This window comes from Denticeps clupeoides, chromosome 1, assembly GCF_900700375.1.
Source record: "Denticeps clupeoides chromosome 1, fDenClu1.1, whole genome shotgun sequence".
NCBI lineage: Eukaryota > Metazoa > Chordata > Actinopteri > Clupeiformes > Denticipitidae > Denticeps > Denticeps clupeoides.
In genome coordinates, this window is record NC_041707.1 from 37903704 (window position 1) to 37923949 (window position 20246).

A 20246-nucleotide genomic window follows, 5' to 3' on the forward strand; every position below is an offset into this window, starting at 1 on the left:
CACTGTTGATTTTTAAGTTACATTTTATATTCTGCAGATGCGTAAAAAGCCAACCAAAGCATTGCGAAAGGTAGGGTTATTTATTATCCGGTCACTGTTGTTGATTAGGCCCAACAAGTTGATGCAAATTCGCAGCTATGAATTCCCTGAAATAACTTCAAGCTCTTCTCACTACATACTTTTCAAATTCAATATTTTATGTAATGAAAAGTGGAATTCATTGCATTTGTGGTGAAGTATTCAAAGTATGGTTTGGGAAGTGCAGCGTATCGGACCTACAGCGGATAGTGAGGACAGCTGAGAAGATCATCGGAGACTCTCTTCCCTCCATAACTTACATTTACAACACACGCTGCATCCGGAAAGCCACCAGCATCGTGAAGGACCCTACACACCCCTCACATGCACTCTTCACCCACCTACCATCCGGAAAAAGGTACCGAAGCATTCGGGCCCTCACTGCCAGACTGTGCAACAGCATCATCCCACAGGCCATCAGACACCTGAACACTCAGGGACTGACACACACACACACACACACACACACACACACACTACCTCTTCTATGCTTAGAACATAGTGTCTCTTATTACCATGTCTATTTTTGCACAGAAGTATTTGCACTATTTTTACTTTGCACATTTATTATTCGTTTTACTAGTTTAATGTTGTTTTTTTTGGTCAAATTTTAATTTGACTGGCAGCCTGTGTCCCATGTTTTTGCACTTTATGTTGCCGATTTGTCTGTCGCACACGTGGACTCTATGTCAGTGCGTAACGTTGTCTAAATGTTACATGCAGCACCGGGTTCCGGAGAAACGTTGATTCGTTTCAATATGTGCCGTCTAACATGTATGTAGCTGAAATGACAATAAAGCTCAACTTGAATGTGAACTTGAAATATAACAGCCTTTATGTTTTTGTGGTTTTGGGTGGATGTCTGTAGTACAGTAGACCCCAGATTAGAAAAACGATTATTAGAATAAAGGCAGATTCATACTAAAACCACACTTTGTGAAGGGCGTGTACCCAGCTCTGAGGTCGACCAACAATGTCATCGGCACTTGTACAAATAAGATGCAGTGCAGTCATTACCAGTGAGAATTAGCTACAAAATTGATTCAATCTTTGAAAATTACATTTAAAAATAAATTGGCGACAAAGAAAAAAAAAATAAAACAAAACACCGATGAATAAAATGTCTTATTAGCCACTGGTTAATGTCATAGCTCATCCTGCTTTCTCCATCCTGAACACATGAAGATGCACACCCATCATCATCATCCAGGTCAGATAAACAAAAGATTTTATTAATCCGGTATAAATTAACATCATAATAGCAGCAATATATCACAAAATTAAGCATGGATATGGCAAGAGGGACGTAATTGCTGTAGAGGAAGTGAAAATGGTTATGTTGGAGAATAAAGACTACTAGGTATTATTACAGTAACGCTAAAAAAAGGCAGAGCGTGAGAGAAGATGGAGAGGAAAACAGAGGGTGGGATAAAGGTTGGTTGAAAAAAAGTACACTGAGAATGTGGGAATGAAAAATAAAATCACACATTGAAGAAGAAGGAAAACCGGTGGAGCAGAAGAAACACCCAACAAGTGAAGATGGAGGCTGCTAACGATGGAAAAGGGGAAGGAGTGAAAATTCATTGAAATGATGAAACGGACGATGCTGAAACGCCCAGAAGAAGCGGGAAGAACATAGCGATTCTGCTGAGCCTGAGTAGTCCACAGAACATTTCTCCATTCTTGTGAATTACGAGTCTTCTCAGAATGATGTTTCTTGATCTACTGGTGGCTGGTGAGGTGAAAGAATCAAGTTTTTTTTTTTTTTTATCAAAACGAGAGAAATGCACGCCCTCCATGTCCTCAGATCCTTGTGTTCTTAAAAATGTTTAACATTAGCGCCGGTGGCAGCGGTGACCTAGCGGTTAAGGAACCGGCCCCGTAAACAGAAGGCCGCTAAGGTGCCACTGAGGTGCAACTGAGCAAAACACCGTCCCCACACACTGCTCCCCAGGCGCCTGTCATGGCTGCCCACTGTTCACCAAGGGCGATGGGTTGAAAGCAGAGGACACATTTCACTGTGTGCTGTGCTGTGTCACATGTGACAATTAATCACTTTCATGTAACTCCTTCTCTTTAAAAATTGTTCATTAATAAGACATCTTAAATGCAAACTCGCTATTTGTGCAATCTCTACACAAACAAATGTTCGTAACTAATCCATGTTGTAGGGTAGGAATAACTGAAGACGCGAGTAAAGTGTCCGCGTGGAGGCGCTATATTCAAAACAGTCCTGCGATCGTCCTTCTTCGGAACGTTGGCAGCAAGAAACCACGCCTTCTGCCAATCTTCCAATGAAATGCTTGGGTTTTGTTTTGATCGGCGTTAGTTTTGTCCAATTAAGTTTTGAAACTGCTATCACGTGGCCGCAATTGACCAATCGCGGCTTGGAGAAGGCGGGACAACATCGCGGACTTCCTGGTGACGCCGAAAGCAGGTGTGGAGATCACGGTTCCCCTGGATAATAATATTGAATATTATTTTCAGTCGTTCGTGAACAATCTGCATGAGCGGGCGGGTAATAAAAAAACGGTATGGGGTTGCTGACGATATTGAAGAAGATGAAGCAGAAGGAGCGCGAGATGCGGCTGCTCATGCTGTATCCTTTCTCGGCGATCGTCGGTTATTGATTATCGATTGTTGCCCACGTGGCCGGTCTGCTCTCCAGACGTTGCGCCTGAACGCCTTAACTCGCCGGGCCGCAGCGGGCTGGACAATGCGGGGAAAACCACCATCCTGAAGAAGTTCAACGGCGAGGACGTGAGCACCATCTCCCCAACGCTGGGGTTTAACATAAAGACGCTGGAGCACAGGGGGTGAGTTGCACGAGTCGTTTTCAAATATTACACTGGTTAAAGGTCCCCTGACGCGAAAAGTTGACTTCGTGAGATGATTTAACATTAATACGAGTTCCCCTGGCCTGTCTATGGTCCTGCAGTGGCTAGAAATGGCGATAGGTGGAAAGATTGTTTTGGTCATTCTGCTTCTGCATTCAGCAGCTCAGATGGTCGTACCTGGAATTTGTCCCCTTATGACGTCATAAGGGGAAAGGTTACCTCCCGTTTCTCATGCCTTTTCACACCCCTCACCTAAAACATGCGAGACTCTGTAGAACCAGTGGGTTCATTTAATTGGGTTCATTAAACAACGTACGACTTCCTGTCTGCACCAAACATTGCGGTTGGTGAATGGTGTTGATGATGTCATTTCAGCGAATGCCCCCTGAACTTCTATAGGCCGCTCTCCTCCTCATTAGCATTTAAAGCTACAGACACCGAAATAGAGCGTCCTGGGAAAATGTCATTGTGGGACTGTAAAAACTCATTGAAGTGACTAATTCCCCGGCTAAATTTCAGAAAGAAACTTCAGATACAGAATTAGGGGACATATAAAGAAAATATAAACGCGAAAAAAAAAAGATTAATGTCAGGGGACCTTTAAGTGTAGCAGATATGAAGCTCAGCAATGAAAATGAATAATTGTTAACGATGCATTCTGGAGCCTGATCTAATGGGGGTCCCCCTCTCTGTCTTCAAGGTTCAAGCTGAACATCTGGGACGTCGGAGGCCAGAAGTCCCTGCGCTCGTACTGGAGGAACTACTTCGAGAGCACCGACGGCCTGGTGTGGGTTGTGGACAGTGCAGACCGACTCCGGCTGGAGGACTGCAGGCAGGAGCTCAGTGCACTCTTACTGGAGGAGGTACTGGATGTGAAAGTGAAGTGATTGTTGTTGTGAAACACTGCAGCACAGCACACGGTGACAAAACGAAATGTGTCCTCTGCTTTTAACCATCACCCTCTGTGAGCGGTGGGCGGCCATGACAGACGGCCGGGGAGCAGTGTGTGGGGACGGTGCTTTGCTCAGTGGCACCTTGGCGGATCGGGATTCGAACCAGCAACCTTCATTGTGTGCGCTGTGCTGCCGTGTTTCACGATGACAATCACTTCACTCTTTACTTCACTTTCTTATTACAGCGCCGCTTCCTTAACCGCACCACTGCCCCACCATGCAGGAATCTTCTAGAACCTCATAAGTACTGGCATTATGATGGTGAAAAGCACGGCACATGGTGTATTTAACCCTGCATAAGCCTTCGTGAGCAGTAGGTGGCCATGAAAGGCGCCTGGGGAGCAGTGTTTCAAGGACAGTGCCTTGAACCTGCAGCCCTTCAGTTACGAGTCCACTTCCTTCCCCGCTATCCCACCACTGCGGTGTCGGCCTACTTTCTAGCTTACCCGGGAGGCAACGTTATTCCTAATGCGAATCTTTTATTATTGACTGTCAGCAGTATGCACAATATGGATATTAAGATGCATTCAGACAGGCAGCATCTGTGAATATTAATCTCGGATCATTTCCAGAATCTCTGAGGTCTTGTCTTTACTTTACTTTATTTAGCAGACGCTTTTATCCAAAGCGACTTACAAGAGGAAGACACCAGCAATTCTCGTTCGATTTCTATAGAGTATTGACTTTACAAACTAAGAGCCCTGATAAGGCTCAGACTTGTCAGTGAAGAGCATGCTCAGAGATTGTTAGGTGCTAGACGAAGAAAAATTATAATGCATTTATACATTTTTGTATTGTTTGTGCAATGTGTACGCATGTGCGTGTGTAAGTGTTAGATTTGTCTGTAATATTTTTTGAACAAGAGGGTTTTCACCTGCTTCTTAAAAGTGGTGATAGTCTCGGCTAGTCGTGTGGAGGAGGGCAGGTTGTTCCACCAGCCAGGGACAACAACGGAGAACAGAGATGATTGGAATCGGAGACCCTGTGAAGAAGGAATTTTTAGTCTCCTTTCGTTTGCCGATCTGAGAGAGCGTGTAGGAGTGTAGCTAGGTAGTATTGTGTTGATGTAGGAGGGCGCAGTTCCATTTACAGCCCTGTAGGCAGCATCAAGGATTTGAACTCAATGTGAGCAGCTACCGGGAGCCAGTGGAGAGAGGTGAGAAGAGGTGTAACATGGGTGTATTTTGGTATTTTGTAAGATCAATAATATTTTTTAAAGTGTCATTTATAACAAAAGTTATTCCGCATTAATCGGGATGACTCGAGTTAGTAACGCGTGTCCAACGGGAACCATCGTGAACCATTAGAAATAGGGGTAGCAGGCGATTAAATCAACTGTCCTCTACCACAGAGGCTGGCTGGAGCCACTCTGCTCGTCTTCGCCAACAAGCAGGACCTTCCGGGAGCCTTGTCTAAAGATGCCATCAAGGAGGTGAGATCTTGCTCATTAAAGGCCATTGCCTGCTCGTGCTTATTGACACTCCTCTCGAGTTTAACTGGACTGTTTCGCAGGCGTTGGGATTGGACGACATACAGACCCACCACTGGTGCATCATGGGATGCAGCGCTATCACCGGCGAGAACCTGCTGTCCGGTGTGGACTGGCTGCTGGACGATATTGCTGCTCGCATATTTACTGCAGACTAGGAGACTCATTTCTCTTCACACCCCCCCCACCCCAGTCAAATCAGCTGTTGTATTTATAAAATTGAAATAAAAGTTGTGTACAGTTGTCATACTTTTATTCCACCATTTCCTGCCATTTGACAAACCACCACTCAAAATAAAACCACACTGTGCAATTCCTCCCACCAATAAATTTGCAGTTTAGATGCTGTATAGCTGCACAATTAATCGCGATGTCAGTCTGTGCCATTACATGAACGCAAAATGCTGCGATTTAAAGGATTAGTACATGGATTGAATCGGCAACACTCATTCGCTCAAAGTTTGTGAGCTCACTGGATGTGACTTGTTTGGTCACATGACTTGATTTGGCTCAATGGAGACCCTGTGCTGCTTGGGGCTGTACAAACCGCTGTATGCTCCAAACTAGACCACAGGGGATTACATTTCATAAGGCTAGACAATTGCAGCCTTATGCAGCCCTAATATGCAGTCATGCACACCATTTATACAAAATGGATTTATAATTTGTACAAATTAAAATTGGAAACCGGCTTGTTTGCACAGAAGGCTTTTATTTCACCAATTTATAAAAAAAAAAAAAAAATCCACTGTGTAATGAAGCGTCTCACTTTAAACCTACAACAGACAGAAGGGAGAGGGTCAAAATACATGCATATTTAAAAATAAATAAAAATAAAACAACATCACTAAAAATCAGATCATACCAATCAGTCAGAATAAAATCAGACTGGGGCGGTAAGACAATCATCATTGTTCATCAATTCCAGGCTACACAGTAAAACGACAGGCTCACCTTCACAATAAAAACAGGAGAAGATGGAAGAAGAATTCTGCAAACCGGGTCAGGCACCTAGTGGTCTAAAGCTGCAGAACTGTTCATCTGAACTGCAAGAGGGGAAAATGGGAAAATAAAATAGAGGTCTGCACCACTTGCACCCTCACAGCTCCTCACGACAAAATCAGGAATACCAATCAGTCACAGAGATCAGACTGGGGCGGTAATACGATCATCATTTGTTACTCAGCTTTTTTGGAACAATTATGAAAAACAAGGATATTAGATCCATACCTCACTTGCAGAAGGTCCGGTGAGATGAAAGCAAACAAAAACATCTGGAAACAAGGGGAGGAGAGAGAAAAATCAGCATTAACGACACAGCAGGGCAGGGAACAAAAAATTTAAAAAAATAAAAACTTCCCCGCAAGCATCAGATTTAAATTTGTCTCAACAGGAGTTCAGACGAACGAGATTCCATAATGAAAATCATCACGTGCCAGACTGACAACTAGCTCCTGAAAGCCCGCGGCCACAACTTACATGCATGGAGGAAATCATCTTCATCCTCCTCCTCACACTGTCAACCCTGCAAAAAACACCCACAAGTTACAAAACTACCAAAATCAAACCACAGGATTTCGTATGTTGCGTCCAATCAGACGGTTGGAAGCCCCAACAGGTCATCCCCACGACACCCTGGCAACACCAGTGGGTTCACCTTCACAGGTTCTGGCGCAGGCACAGGGCGTTGGACGTGTGCAAACTACATCACAAGGACTGTGGACATTTAAAATAAATCGATGATGCTTGACTATACTTGCCTCCAGAACATGTTCCTGGTACCAAAACAAACCCCTGGAGGGAGGGCTGCCGCTAAAAAAAAGGAGGAAGTCAAGTTCAGTAAAAATGAAACCAAACAAGAACGTTCCAAACAACGCTCTGATCTCTCAGATGTTCTGTACTTTTCACATGGATTCAAAGTGAGCTAAGTATCTTCATCACAGAGAAGAAAAAGACGCGAGTTAATTAAACCGTTTACTCACCATCAGCGGGATGAGTGTGCGTTCCTCCACCTTTATAAAAAATAATATATTAGTCAAAGCTACAAAAAAAAACTTTAGTGCAAGTCCTCCAGGCCACCTGATCAGTGCTTTGGTGACTTGAATGCCATGAGACAACATGTCGTCCAGAAGAGTAAACGGGTAAAACCCGGTTCATCCTTTCAGACATTACGGAAGTCGGACCGTACCGAACACAAACTTACCAAAAACAAATCAAGCGGGCGCAGGTTCAAATAGGTCACGGGGGGTGGTCCTGTTAAAGAACAAAAACTATTAATGCATTTTAAGTATCCACAGTATCCAATTTACACAGGTTACGACCAAAATTACAAGAGAAAAATATATATATAAATAATAACCTGAACGCTAGATCTGAACAGAGTCTTCCCAGAAGTATCTCGATAAGAGCTCGCCATCACAATTAACCTACAAGGGAAAGATCTCAGGGTCAAAGCTAGAACAAACATACCAAAAAAAAAATATATATATATATATATAAAAAAAAAATTAGATTTGAGTAGTAAGGATCAGATTCAAGTAAGCATCACTGTAAATCAGATATATGCTTGTCTACTTGAGGCTCATCACTTCAGGAACAAACAAGATCCTAGCAAACATGTAAACGTACCGCCGGAATCAGGGCCTTCGCCTGGAGGAGAACTGCAACTAAATGGTTGAAGACACGGGTTAAAACACGACACATTAAATTCACGGTCATCTGCATGAGGTTAAGACTACTCAGTCCAGGCAGGTCTTCAACGAACATTCAGGAAGAGAGAGTTCTGGAAAAACTCGTCACAGTAGCGGCTCTGCACAAGACTAGAGCTGCGTTCCTCGACGGGCCCTCCCCCGGAGGAGAACCTAGAAGGGGGGCAGGGTCCAGGAACAGGGCCGAGAGGAACGCAGGTCTAGAGGAGCCACAGAATCCACGTCGACTTCAGGATTAACGCGATTAATTTTTTTCCCCCCACACATCTGTAAGAATTTAACACGGAACTTTAAAACTTCATGGACTAGAGGGAAGGTTCGACATGGATTCTGCGACGACCGAAGGTCACACTGCCAGCAAGAACAATAGTTACCTGTAGCAGCTGCAAAAGGCAAAACCTGCAGGACAAAAAAATAAATAAAAAATAGATTACAATTTGAAGACATGCAGAAACGCGTCTATATATATATATAAAAAAAAAAAAGTCCCGTTTGCTTATAATATCACGCGTGAAAGTCGCTCGTCAGAAGCTTCGTGTGCAATCAGCGAGACTCAGTACAGGTCTGTGAAACGAGTCATCATCACAGAGCGACCACGCGTGGAACACGAAATGGGAACGAAAAGCACGTCGCAGGCGCGCCGGCGAGGCAGAAAACGCGTTAAACTCGCATATTTACAAGACCCAGAGGCGGGATGGAACGAGATTGAAATCGACACTCGAGACGCACGCACGCCGGACGCTCTGGGCATTTAAAAAAAAAAAAAAAAAAAACCTCGAACGTTCAAAGCGGACATTAAGGCAAGCTGCGTGTACAACCTCTAAAACGATACGCCGCAATTAAGCTACAAATTAAAGAAAAGAAGAAAAATAGGAGAAAATATTGCGGACACTCACCTTTCCGAGAGCGCGGGACGAAGTGAGAGAACGTGCTACGCGCTGCGGCGCCTTTTATTCACGTCAGCGCCGGAAGCACCGCCCACTTCCGCGTCTCCCGGAACGCGTCGCGACTCGGCACGTTGCACCAGTCCACTCTTTCTGCTTTTTAATTTTTTTTTTCCTTAGGCTACTACTGGCCACTTTAATAGGTCGTGCCTGCATCGTAAAGCTTTAACGATTCATCCGCGTTGATTGCTGAGTTGCGTACGGTTCCTGCTTGTACTGGTTCGGTCCAGTAGATGTCGCTGCAACGCTGGGATTTACATTTACAGCATTTACCAGACGCCCTTATCCAGAGCACCTTACAATCGGTAGTTACAGGGACAGTCCCCCTGGAGACACACGGGGTTAAGTGTCTTGCTCAGGAACATAATGGTAGTAAGTGGGATTTGAACCTGGGTCTTCTGGTTCATAGGCGAGTGTTTTGGGGCCGGTTGCCGGTTGAAATCTCGATCCACTGAAGTGCCACAGAGCAAAGCACCGTCCACACAAACTGCTCCCCGGGCGCCTGTCATGGCTGCCCACTGCTCACCAAGGGTGATGGTTAAAAGCAGAGGACACATTTCAACGTGTGCTGTGCTGCTGTGTATCACAATGACAATCATTTCACAATTTAAGATTTTACCCACTAGGCATCAGCCCACCCTATTAAAAGATGAGACAGCATTGCACCCTAGTCTGTTTAGTTCTAGACAGTGGACACGTGTGGTCTCCTTCAGATGAATGATGAAGGTCACAGGTCATGGAAAAAAAGGAAAGGACATAACTCACAAAAGCACATTTTTAGATATGTGTACAAGGAAGGAAACTCAACCAATGAACCTGAAAATTTATTTAAACATACATTTTCTTTATCTTTATATAAAACCAAATATAATATTGATATATCTTATCAGGTCTATCAGTATAACAAATAAAATTTAATAAATTACCAAATAACAGTCTAACTAGCTCCGTAAGCATGCTGACATTCTAACCACATCCTGCCTGGTGACAGAGATTGGATTATTCTCAGTTTGGTTCTGGATGTTTGAATGGAGTCCTCGTCTTCCTGGCCCTCCCCTGGAGCCATCAGAAGTCAACACTCGCTGCCGCCGCCTCCTTGTAAGCAGCCAGATGAGTCAACAGCAGTCAGAGGGTCAAACCCTCTCCGCTGTCACATCTGGCTTCAGAAGCAGGGAAGGCAGCCGGGCCTGCGTCACCTTGGGACGCTGCCAGGTATTGTTGTGGTGGAGTCAACATCATCTGCACCCCAGATGACATGAGGGGCAGTGGAGTTATGCAAGGGGTCAAACGCTGGTCTGCTTTCACCATTCACAGTCTGGGCATCTCCACTTCCTCTCCAAGCTCATCTCGTCTCCAGAGCTCAGTCCTTCAGCAGGAATGTCCTTCGGTGCCGATTTGTTGTAAATGATGACAGAAGGTGGTGATATGAAGATCACTTGTGATGATGTAGATATGGAGAAGTAATGTCCCTCAGCGGGACTTTGTGTGATGGAGGGAAGAACCCTCATGTAACATACGGGTAACCAATCAAGCCTAATAGTAATACTACTACTAATAATAATGGTAATAATTAATTGTGATTAGGCATATTAGCAGTGCTGACAGTTTTGGTGATGGTTGTAGACATGACATGGGTGTATCTCCTCTCACAATATAGGGTTATAGTAAAACACTCGCCTATGAACCAGAAGACCCAGGTTCAAACCCCACTTACAACCATTGTGTCCCTGAGCAAGACACTTAACCCTGAGTGTCTCAAGGGGGGGACTGTCCCTGTATCTACTGATTGCAAGGCGCTCTGGATAAGGGTGTCTGATAAATGTAAATATAATTTTTTTTAACCTGGTCTGAACTCCAATTATTTGATTATTCGATTAATCGCAGAAAAATGGCGAGAGTTAAACGCTATAAAGATGCCACTTCCTTCTTCATTAATGCCGGCACAAAAAAAAGGGAAAATGTTTCAGTTACAACGTTACTGAATAATATGCGTGTTCATTTTTATGGACTTTTGTAACAGTAACGGTAACGCAAAGACACACGTAGCCATGGCAACAGCAAGCACGAGGCCAGACTAAACGTTTATTAGCAAAAATACCAACATTAAGACTGTATGTCTGACAGTTTAAATATAGTTCACAAAGTAACAAATAAATTAAAAAGTGAGTGAGCCGCACATCATCTCAAAGAAATAATAATATCCCGTTATGGTAAAAGTGACATTTTCAAGTACTAGGCGATATGATAACCATTGTGATTGTACAAGTTTGACTTGAAGTAACCAAAATATGATAACAAGTGATAACAGGACCTAGAAATGTTTTCAAAAATTGATTTATAATGAAGAAATTTAGTGGTACACAAGCACTCGAATGAGCTGAACCCAGAGCCACTTTGTCCTCATTACCATTTTGTTCCCTTGGTTCAGACACACGGCTGCCGTCTGGTATCAGCTCATTTCATAATACTTGGAAAATGTCCCAGATTCAATTGGCACAATGTCATTAAGTCCTCACATGCAAGTGCCAACCCATGTCCAAACTAAAAAAAAAAAAAAAAGAAACAAAAGACAACGTTCCCATTTGACCCCATCTCAGGTTTCAAAAGATGAAACCTTCCTAAAAAAGGATCCACTGTATTCGGGATATAAAAAAAAAATCTCAACAATTCCCACCACGTTCCCATATCATTGATTGAGGTCGAAAGGCTATAGAAATAGTTGTACTTTCTACACATCCGATAAAAAGATCAGTAGATCTTGTCTGCATGAAACGGTCTGCTGCGTGGTTTATCTGTAGTCCACCAGTGCAGAGTTGTGAATCTGTCTAGATTTTGCAGATGATGACGTCTCTGCTGATGTCACCGGTGTGAGTGTCACGCTGTACAGGTTGGTGATGAAGGTTTCCCACCCCCGTCTGAAAGCCCGATCCAGTGCCTAGGGGACATAAGAGACCAGGACATGCAGTCAACCATGAGTCAGTCACAAGACATCACTCGTCTGGTTTTTGTCAACATAATAAATAAAACATGGTACAGAGAGAACACCCCCCCCCTGTTATGTAAGGACAAGTGGAGGAATGTTGCCGGTTGTGTGCTGCCGGTCCGGAGATCAGATAGGAAAAGCATGTGCCTCTCCAGCGGAAAGGGGCCTGGAGAATGCAGATAAACGGGCAGCGGGTCATTATCCCTTTTAACAAATAAAAAAAACTGGAGAAAGTCCCCGGAGTCAAGGTCAACCGTCAGGAGTGGAGACAGTCTCTCTCGGCCAGTCTACCTGCCGGACCTAGCGGTGGAAAACACTGAAAATATCCTCCAGATTTCCATGACCACAAATGTCCTTGAGGACCACTGGGAAGGTCCTATGGACTGCGGGGCACCATGGAAAAGTAACGTGTGTCATTATTTGAGTGTCTTGCTATACATGTTGTAATAGTCTTGCTTGTTTTGCTCATTAAATATGCAAACAGCAGTTCAACACAGAATTCAAGAACATTCCGGAATTCTACTCATTCTGTCACTGCAATTCAATTTCTGCCATTCAAAATATGATAGAAATCCAGAAATTCCTCCAATTTAAACTGCGCTTGACTCACCTTTCGGTAGTTCTTTAACGTGTTTCTCTTCTCAACCTCCAGCCCTTCTCCTGTGCCTGTCTTTCCATCTTTTCTTTTCTTCTTTTCTTCCACCGACTCCCATTTCCTTCCACGGATGAGCACTTGGTCATCAGCCTCCTCAGTGATTGAGAAGTGGACCACCGTGGGCTCTGGTCCCTGAGCCGATGAAACTCCTTTGCTTTGAGTCGGGACTAGACTTCCATCCAGGCAGGCAGGGGTCTCCATGTCTCTTCCTGCGCTCTGGTACTCCTTCTCCTGAGAGACTGTGGACCTCTTGGAGCTCCTCCTGCTCCAGCGACCACTGCGGCGGCTCGGTTTCCTTGTCAGCAGGGTGGCGCCATCGTCCTCCATCATGCCCTGGTTGAAGTCAAACACTCCGTGCTCCTCTTTCACCTCCCATGCTGGTAGGGGTGTAGGCTCAGCTTTGCTCCCCTCCAGACCTACTGCCTCTGTCTCATCAAGACGACCATAGAATCCACCGCTCCTGTCCAGAAATGAAGGGGTTCGGGGAAGCTTGACCTTCTTGGAACTCTTTCCGATAGTCATGGTGTCCCTACGTTTTACCCTGAAACGATGGTGAAAACATGATGTCCAACCTCCAAAAGACTAAACCGCTCTCTGCCATTCTTCTTTTATCACATCTTTTGGTTACGTCATTGGCTCCACATCGTTTAAAGTTCACGCTGTGTGTTTATTGAAGATATGTGTATCTTACGTGTCTAGTCTGAATGGCGTGTCTTCAGCAAACACAGACTCCCCTCCCCCCAGATAAGGAGACAAAAACGTTTTGACTCGACTTTGACTACGGTCTGTACTGCTGGACCTGGGGTTGGTGCCAAATGAAACTATGAATGAGTCCAAGCAACAAGTATGAAAGAAAAAAATCTACACTGTCAATAAATCTTCTCGATGTAGGTGCAGATGTAGGTTTAGTCTCCTGTTGATGAATTAAGCCTAGTCCTAGACCAATGAGGTTTCCCCAACAAAAAAACTAAGATTAATCCATGAATGGGCAAAATGACCCACAGTCTAAATGGACTGAAAACAAGGAGACAATGGACAATGGACAGATGTCTTTAAATTTTGCAATTTAAACGGATTACTCAGTTACAGTGAAATGAGCTAAATCTCTGAACTCTTTGTCTAAGATTCGGTCTATCATCCCTTCGTCCAGTTGGACGGCGGGCGGACGTACCTGATGTGCGGGTGTGCCAGCTCCTTCGCGTCTCTGACCGCGCGTGCCGCCGTGAGTCGGCTATGAGTTGCCGCCGCTCTGAAACACACGCCCTGCTCTCCAGGCCCTGCCTGGACCTGTCGTCGCCAAAGCAGCCTCTCTCTGTCAGATAAGCCGCGCGGGGAGGGCCGTCGTTGGCGGCGACGTGAACGCCGGGGCTTGAGCAACCCTGGACGCCTCGCATAGCTACGGTATCAACACGGAGGCGTGCTCCAGCTATCGCGTCTGGTCTGCTAATAAGACCCCCGTTAGCAGATTGTTATTCCCCATCGCAGGCACGCCGACGATTGTGGAAATACGAACGCCGTTCAAACGATGAACAATGACCTTCGGCGAGAAACCAGAAGGGAGACAAGGAAGTCTTCGACCGGAATCCTCATGTTTTTTGGATCTCAGCTTAGTGTCGGGGTTTGGGATGTCGACACTTAAGCGGGTGGAGTTTTGCTTGCCCCATCACAGGTTTCCACCACAAGAAGGAACATGACTGAGATTGAGGAGAACTGAACATCTCATGGCCTCCAACACAACCAACGGCGAGAGTCTCACAAGGGTGGTAGTCACCTAGTGGGTAACACACACGCCTATGAATCAGGAGGTCAAAAAGTCACAGTAGTGAAAGGGAAGTGGTTGTCGTTGTGAAACACTGCAGCACAGCACACGGTGACACAACAAAATGTGTCCTCTGCTTTATACCGTCACCCTTGGTGAGCAGCGGGCAGCCATGACAGGCGCCCGGGGAGCAGTGTGTGGGGACGACGCTTTGCTCAGTGGCACCTTGGCGGATCGGCAACCTTCTGATTGCGGGGTCGCTTCCGTAAACGCTAGGCCACCACTGTATCATGGCAACTGGGTGCAGGAATGGACGCGTTCGCCCAACTGGGCACAGACGGGGTTTATTACAAAGAACATGCCCGCGCACACACCAATACAGGACCTGACCAGGACATAAGACAACAGGCAAACATTTACACAAGACCACACTGTACACAAAGAGCAATACTTACTTCCATTGTTAAGACCTTACTTACTTCCATTGTCACTACTGGTTGTAAGGTGCTCTGATTGTAAGTTGCGTCTGATAAATGCCGTAAATGTAAATTCAAGCTCGCCTCGTATCCGGATCCGAACCGGCAACCTTCTGATTACGGGGCCGCTTCCTTGACCACTAGGCCATAGTTCAAGGAGAAGGTCAGAAAGAGATTGATGGGGGACATTAAAGTACTTGGAAATGTGCTCAAGTACTTTATAGAACATTCTGAGTGGGTAGAAGCACCAATGGGGATCACCTGAGGCTGGTTCACTCCGAGTCACATGTGACATATCACATGTGACAATCACTTCACTTTAAATTTAAACTTTTATACCTTTTGCTTGGTCAACTGGTTGGTCAGGGTTTTGAGGTCACAAGCAAAAGGTCGTTTCAGCTGCAGACGTTTGCAGGTAGGTAGAACGTCCTGATTTCCTGGAACCGAGACACCGTCCCTACAAAGACGTCATGGCACAACATTATCGTGGACCGTATCCCTAACAAATATTCCACAAAAATTATACCAAGAGTATGGTATGAAAAGTACACTAATACAAATAAATAATCTGGAAATATAAATATGGTTGAGTGTATTAAAGATGTGTGTGTGTGTGTATATAAAAATGTATATACACATGTATATATGTACAGAGTGGGTATATACACATAGTGCACATACATTAATACATTTTGTTTTATTAGATACGATGTGTATTTGTTAGTCTCTGTGCATGATCTCAGCTGGTTGGAAGGAAGGACCTTCTGAATCACACCTTCACCCCTGAATCACAAATGGTTGACGCAGTCAGCCTGCTTCTGAAGGAGCTGCTCATATATATATATATATATATACACACACACACATATATACATACATACACACACACATATATATATATACACACACACATATATACATATACATTCATACATATATATATATATATATATATATATAAATGATCATAACAATAATAAAGATGATGAGGGGAAAAATACGAGTGTACCGTATTTGCTCTCTAAGAAATGACCACACCATCCAGTTTATTTTGAGTTTCGCCTCCTGCGTACATGCCTGAACATGGTAGAAGCGGACCGGCAGCACGGTAACCATTTTCCTTTGGGCTGGCAGCATTTTTACGGCTCTGCGTGTCGCTACGTGTGTGTTTGGAGGAAGCTGTGGCTGCAGACGGTAGGGATGTGGTTTTGTGAGTCATGCCACGTGCTTCGAGCGGGCGCACATCTGTTTTTTTGTCCCCTCCCCCTTGCCAGGCGACCCGACCCCACCAGCCAGCGGCCGGCCGGTGAAGCACAGTCACCTCGAGCTCATCCTCCCGCACGAACCCGACCTTCGTCAACCCGGCCTTATAAAGCCACGAGGAACCGTCTGTTCTGAATTGTAGAACAAATACAACAGCCATCGCAACAGATTCCCAGAAAGGAGGAAAACCTTCTCAAGGCTGGCACAAACTCCCTTTATTTTCAGTATCAGTTAATGCTGTTAATCCAACGCTGCGTTGTGGCACAGAACTTTGGACTTCCTCACACCACCTCTTATCTACGCTCAGGGCGTCGGGTGCCCTCAATGACCACGACAGGACGAAAAAAGGTCAGGTGCAGGCTCCACCTTGCGGCGGGAAAACCATTACATGCTGACGTCACCGTGCCACTCCTTCTTCGTCACAATTTGGCTATAAATTAAAAACGAGGCACATACAAAAAAATGACCAATCTACATCCAAAATACACATTCCTTATTAATGAGACGAGACACAAACACACACCCGTTCTAGATATACAGTCATAAATATTTGCATTGACCAAATGTACGCGGCCATTTTACAGCAGTTTCAACCGCGTCCAATCCCGCTTGGCCGCTTCAGAGTAACAGTAAACAGTAGATTGTGCAGGAGGTCTTCACGGCTCTCTCGGTTTCACGCCCCCGGGGCGTGGCGTGTTTGTCTGGGCGAGGAGCGGGCGGCGACTCCCCGGGTGGGCCCGCCGGCGGAGGGTTCCAGCGAGGGAGCGTCACACCTCCACGTTGAGGTCGGAGCCCATACCCTGTTTCTGCATGATCTCTTCCCTCTTTATCTTGGGCTTCTCGGTGCGCGTGTGCCACACCAGTATCTGTGCACAAATAATACAATAATGGCAATATTCTATAAGTGCTTCGGGGGGACGTCTTTCCAGCCTTGTTGGGAAGACAGCACGTTCACTTCTGGACTCAATTCCCCTAGAAATCCTTGCACAAACTTTTAATTACATTTTTAGCTCTTTTTACCTTGCACATTTACCTTGTTATACTTTGTCACCTTATACTTTGACTCCACCTACTTATACACCTTCATACACCTACCTGTTACACATATTTTATGTTTTAGGTTAAAGACATAAAAGTGTAATATTTGGTTATGTTTGCTATATTTGCATATGGGTTCACTGTATACTTGCAATATTTGCAATACTGTGGTCTGCAGCAGTCGCTAAAAGCATTTCACTGCATATCATACCGTGTATGACAGTGTACATGACAATCAAAAAAATTGAACTTGAACCTTTGTGCACATGTCAGCTTTGGGCTCCAGCTCCTTCATCGTCACCAGTCCCTGCAACAGGCTGCTCTCCAGGAAGCCAATCTGTGCACTTCTGTCAAACCGAGCGCCCGGATGGGCCACCACCAAGCGCAAGGACACCGCAAAGCCGGCCATGTCGATGGGGAAGGGCCGGCTGGGCCTCCAGCCCGTGTGGAATCGGACCACCTTTCCGTTCTCCACCACCGGGCCCTCGTACCGCATTCCCCCGACCAGGCCCACCGGCCACACGGACACGCGCTGGGTGAAGCGCATCTGGAGAAAGAAACCAAGAGACGTTAAGACAGTGAGGAGATAAGATAAGAGGTGCAGCAGTAAGCGCCACAGTGTGGGATGGCTGATGTGGGAGGTTTCTTCTCTAATTAAAACGTCTTCATGAAGTGAAGTGGTTGTCGTTGTGAAACACTGCAAAACAGCACACGGTGACACAAAGAAATGTCCTCTGCTTTTAACCATCACCCTTTGGTGAGCAGTGGGCAGCCATGACAGGCGCCCGGGGAGCAGCGTGTGGGGATCTTAACCACTAGGCCACCATAATTCATAAGCGTATGCTGCTTATTACGTATATATTCATAAATCTGAATATAACCGTTGTAATAATCTTACAAAGTGAAATTTTCACGATAGGGGACGGCCCCGTATGGAAACGGCCCCGTAATCGGAAGGTTGCCGGTTCGAGTACCGAACCGCCAAGGTGCCACTGTGAAAAGTAATCACTTTCCCTCACTTCAATTTTGAGTGGTAGGAGTGTGTAGGCGAGTGTGTAACCAGAGGACCCAGGTTCAAACCCCACTTACAACCGTTGTGTCCCTGAGTAAGACACTTAACCCTGAGTGTCTCCAGAAGGGACTGTCCCTGTAACTACTGTTTGGAAGTTGCTCTGGTTAAGGGCGTCTCATGTGTTGGTATTAAAATTAAACTAACCATTTACACGGCATTACGCACCTCCTCAAAGACCTTCAGGCTGTAAGTGTTGTCGTCGTCGGCGAAGTACACCACCGCCTGCTCGACCGCGGCAGCCGCCGCCATCTCCCTGAGCCACCGCATGGCCTCGTTCCGCTGCTCCACCCCGCGCGGCTTCAGCCAGGTGGGGTCCTTCTCCTGGAGCTTCATGTCTTTGGGCGTCGGCACGTGCAGGTGCGTGTAGGCCAGGCCCGACACAGCCAGGAGGTCCCTGACCAGCGGTGTGGGCTGCGGCGAGTCCTCCACCACAATCCAGTGGAGCCGGGGCACGTGGAGCAGCGTCAGCGAGAGCCGCGTGAGTTCCGCTTTCTGCACCAGTCTGGGGAAGAGGCAGCAGGGGAACACGGTTCTCATATCCAGAACCAAATTAACATGGCAGGTTGCTTCCATATTCTAGTGGGTAACGCACTCGCCTACGAACCAGAAGACCCAGGTTCAAATCCCGCTTACTACCATTGTGTCCCTGAGCAGAACACTTAACCCTGATTGTCTCCAGGGGGGGACTGTCCCTGTAACTACTGATTGTAAGTCGCTCTGGATAAGGGCGTCTGGTAAATGCCGTAAATGTAAATGTGTCAAAAAGCTGCATAAATCCGACCAGACGACATTCTTCCCAATGACGTGAGCACAGACAACTACTTGTACATAGTTCATTGTATGTTCATGTGTCAATCAGATTTCAATGACTTTTATATGTTTAGTTTGTATTCCAAAACTTTTCACAGCCTGGAAAATTCTCTTTTCAAATTCCACGACTTTTCCTGTTTTTTTAAAGAAATGACGAACCATGTAAATTGACTACCTGACAGAATATTGCTAACAATAACTCAATAAAACAGTCGGCACTACTCATACCTGGCATAAGTGGGTGTGACGACATAAATGGTGGGCAGTGAGGGGTTCTTGGAGAGCTTCTCCGACTCTGAAGGCTTTCTGAAGGCTTCCTGCAGCTTCTGCAGCTCCCGCCGCAGCTGCGATACAGTTCTGTCCTTCAGCAGAAGCTGGTCGGTGCAATCACAGTGCTGACCTGCAAAAGACAGCAACATCACAGAATATCACATGATCAGCACTCCACTGACTTTTCATCTAATACTTTAAATAACTAGTTAAAGAACAAGGCAAAGGAAGCATGTCAGAATAAAGTGAGTGGGTGGGTAGAGTGAGTAAGTGGAGCATGTGAGTGAATAAATGAACGGAGTGAGAGAGTGACAATGATGATGAAAGCATCATGGCCACGAGCTTCTGTGAAGTGAATGAATGAGGTGAGTTTAAAAAAAAAAAAAATAAAATAAAATTTTAACCAATCACCCTGAGTGACGATGATGATGAAAGCACTTTAATGCTGTTGCAATGCACCATGTCACTAGTCACAAGAACAAGTGAGAGAGTGAATGAATGAATAAAGTGAATCCCGGCCTCACCCAGCTGCATTAGCGCATAAAAGAGTCCCAGCAGCGACACCACGAAATAGAGCAGGAACACGGTCTTCAGCTTCAGCTTCATCCTCATCCTCACCGCCGCCCGCTTAACTGGCGAGGAGAACACGGTGTTACGTCGCATGTCACACATTACTTCAAATTTACGATGACCACAACTGGTACACTATACAAATACACTATATAAAAATAGTTATGGGTAATTTATACAAAAGCCAATTCCCGTGTCTTACCGGTAATACGACATTCTTCATATCGCGCCGAGCGTAAACTCGGCTTTCTGGGTTTTAAAAGGACGGGCGGCGAAAATTCGTCCAATGTTATTCCGTGCGCCTCGGCGACCAGCACCTTCCGGCGTGGCGGTGCGCCACG

At 45.6% G+C, this 20246-nt stretch overlaps 3 protein-coding genes, 2 long non-coding RNA genes and 5 other non-coding genes across 10 annotated transcripts; 1 reads left to right on the forward strand and 9 right to left on the reverse strand.

Moving 5' to 3' along the window:
* Window positions 1-2483: 2483 nt before the first annotated feature.
* On the forward strand, window positions 2484-5604 carry arl2 (ADP-ribosylation factor-like 2). The gene is made up of 5 exons (XM_028984240.1): window positions 2484-2677; window positions 2784-2894; window positions 3616-3778; window positions 5220-5300; window positions 5381-5604. Exons 1-5 carry the CDS (start codon window positions 2613-2615, stop codon window positions 5513-5515), a joined length of 555 nt encoding a protein of 184 aa, XP_028840073.1. The 5' UTR covers window positions 2484-2612; the 3' UTR covers window positions 5516-5604.
* Window positions 5605-6100: 496 nt separating this feature from the next.
* On the reverse strand, window positions 6101-6887 carry LOC114797219 (uncharacterized). Its single transcript, XR_003750824.1, has 4 exons — window positions 6837-6887; window positions 6588-6631; window positions 6312-6403; window positions 6101-6133 (listed from the first exon to the last, which is right to left on the reverse strand). It is a non-coding gene; the product is annotated as an uncharacterized LOC114797219 (long non-coding RNA).
* LOC114802929 (small nucleolar RNA SNORD31) lies at window positions 6206-6276 on the reverse strand. Its single transcript, XR_003751830.1, has one exon. It is a non-coding gene; the product is annotated as a small nucleolar RNA SNORD31 (small nucleolar RNA).
* On the reverse strand, window positions 6472-6539 carry LOC114802924 (small nucleolar RNA SNORD31). The gene has a single exon (XR_003751826.1). It is a non-coding gene; the product is annotated as a small nucleolar RNA SNORD31 (small nucleolar RNA).
* Window positions 6722-6793, reverse strand: LOC114802917 (small nucleolar RNA SNORD30). Its single transcript, XR_003751825.1, has one exon. It is a non-coding gene; the product is annotated as a small nucleolar RNA SNORD30 (small nucleolar RNA).
* A 58-nt stretch (window positions 6888-6945) lies between the features above and the next one.
* On the reverse strand, window positions 6946-7073 carry LOC114802939 (small nucleolar RNA SNORD22). Its single transcript, XR_003751833.1, has one exon. It is a non-coding gene; the product is annotated as a small nucleolar RNA SNORD22 (small nucleolar RNA).
* Window positions 7074-7116: 43 nt separating this feature from the next.
* On the reverse strand, window positions 7117-9026 carry LOC114797217 (uncharacterized). Its single transcript, XR_003750823.1, has 7 exons — window positions 8962-9026; window positions 8440-8464; window positions 7986-8023; window positions 7717-7783; window positions 7561-7610; window positions 7340-7369; window positions 7117-7169 (listed from the first exon to the last, which is right to left on the reverse strand). It is a non-coding gene; the product is annotated as an uncharacterized LOC114797217 (long non-coding RNA).
* LOC114802911 (small nucleolar RNA SNORD29) lies at window positions 7239-7303 on the reverse strand. The gene has a single exon (XR_003751824.1). It is a non-coding gene; the product is annotated as a small nucleolar RNA SNORD29 (small nucleolar RNA).
* Window positions 9027-11071: 2045 nt separating the features above from the next.
* On the reverse strand, window positions 11072-14077 carry LOC114798459 (uncharacterized). Its single transcript, XM_028994199.1, has 3 exons — window positions 13819-14077; window positions 12603-13188; window positions 11072-11944 (listed from the first exon to the last, which is right to left on the reverse strand). The coding sequence occupies exons 2-3, from the start codon at window positions 13167-13169 to the stop codon at window positions 11798-11800; spliced, it is 714 nt and encodes a 237-aa protein (XP_028850032.1). The 5' UTR covers window positions 13170-13188; window positions 13819-14077; the 3' UTR covers window positions 11072-11797.
* Window positions 14078-16146: 2069 nt separating this feature from the next.
* Window positions 16147-20235, reverse strand: b3gat3 (beta-1,3-glucuronyltransferase 3 (glucuronosyltransferase I)). Its single transcript, XM_028975132.1, has 6 exons — window positions 20108-20235; window positions 19860-19967; window positions 19294-19465; window positions 18421-18757; window positions 17440-17730; window positions 16147-17011 (listed from the first exon to the last, which is right to left on the reverse strand). Exons 2-6 carry the CDS (start codon window positions 19945-19947, stop codon window positions 16913-16915), a joined length of 987 nt encoding a protein of 328 aa, XP_028830965.1. The 5' UTR covers window positions 19948-19967; window positions 20108-20235; the 3' UTR covers window positions 16147-16912.
* Between the last annotated feature and the right edge of the window lie 11 nt (window positions 20236-20246).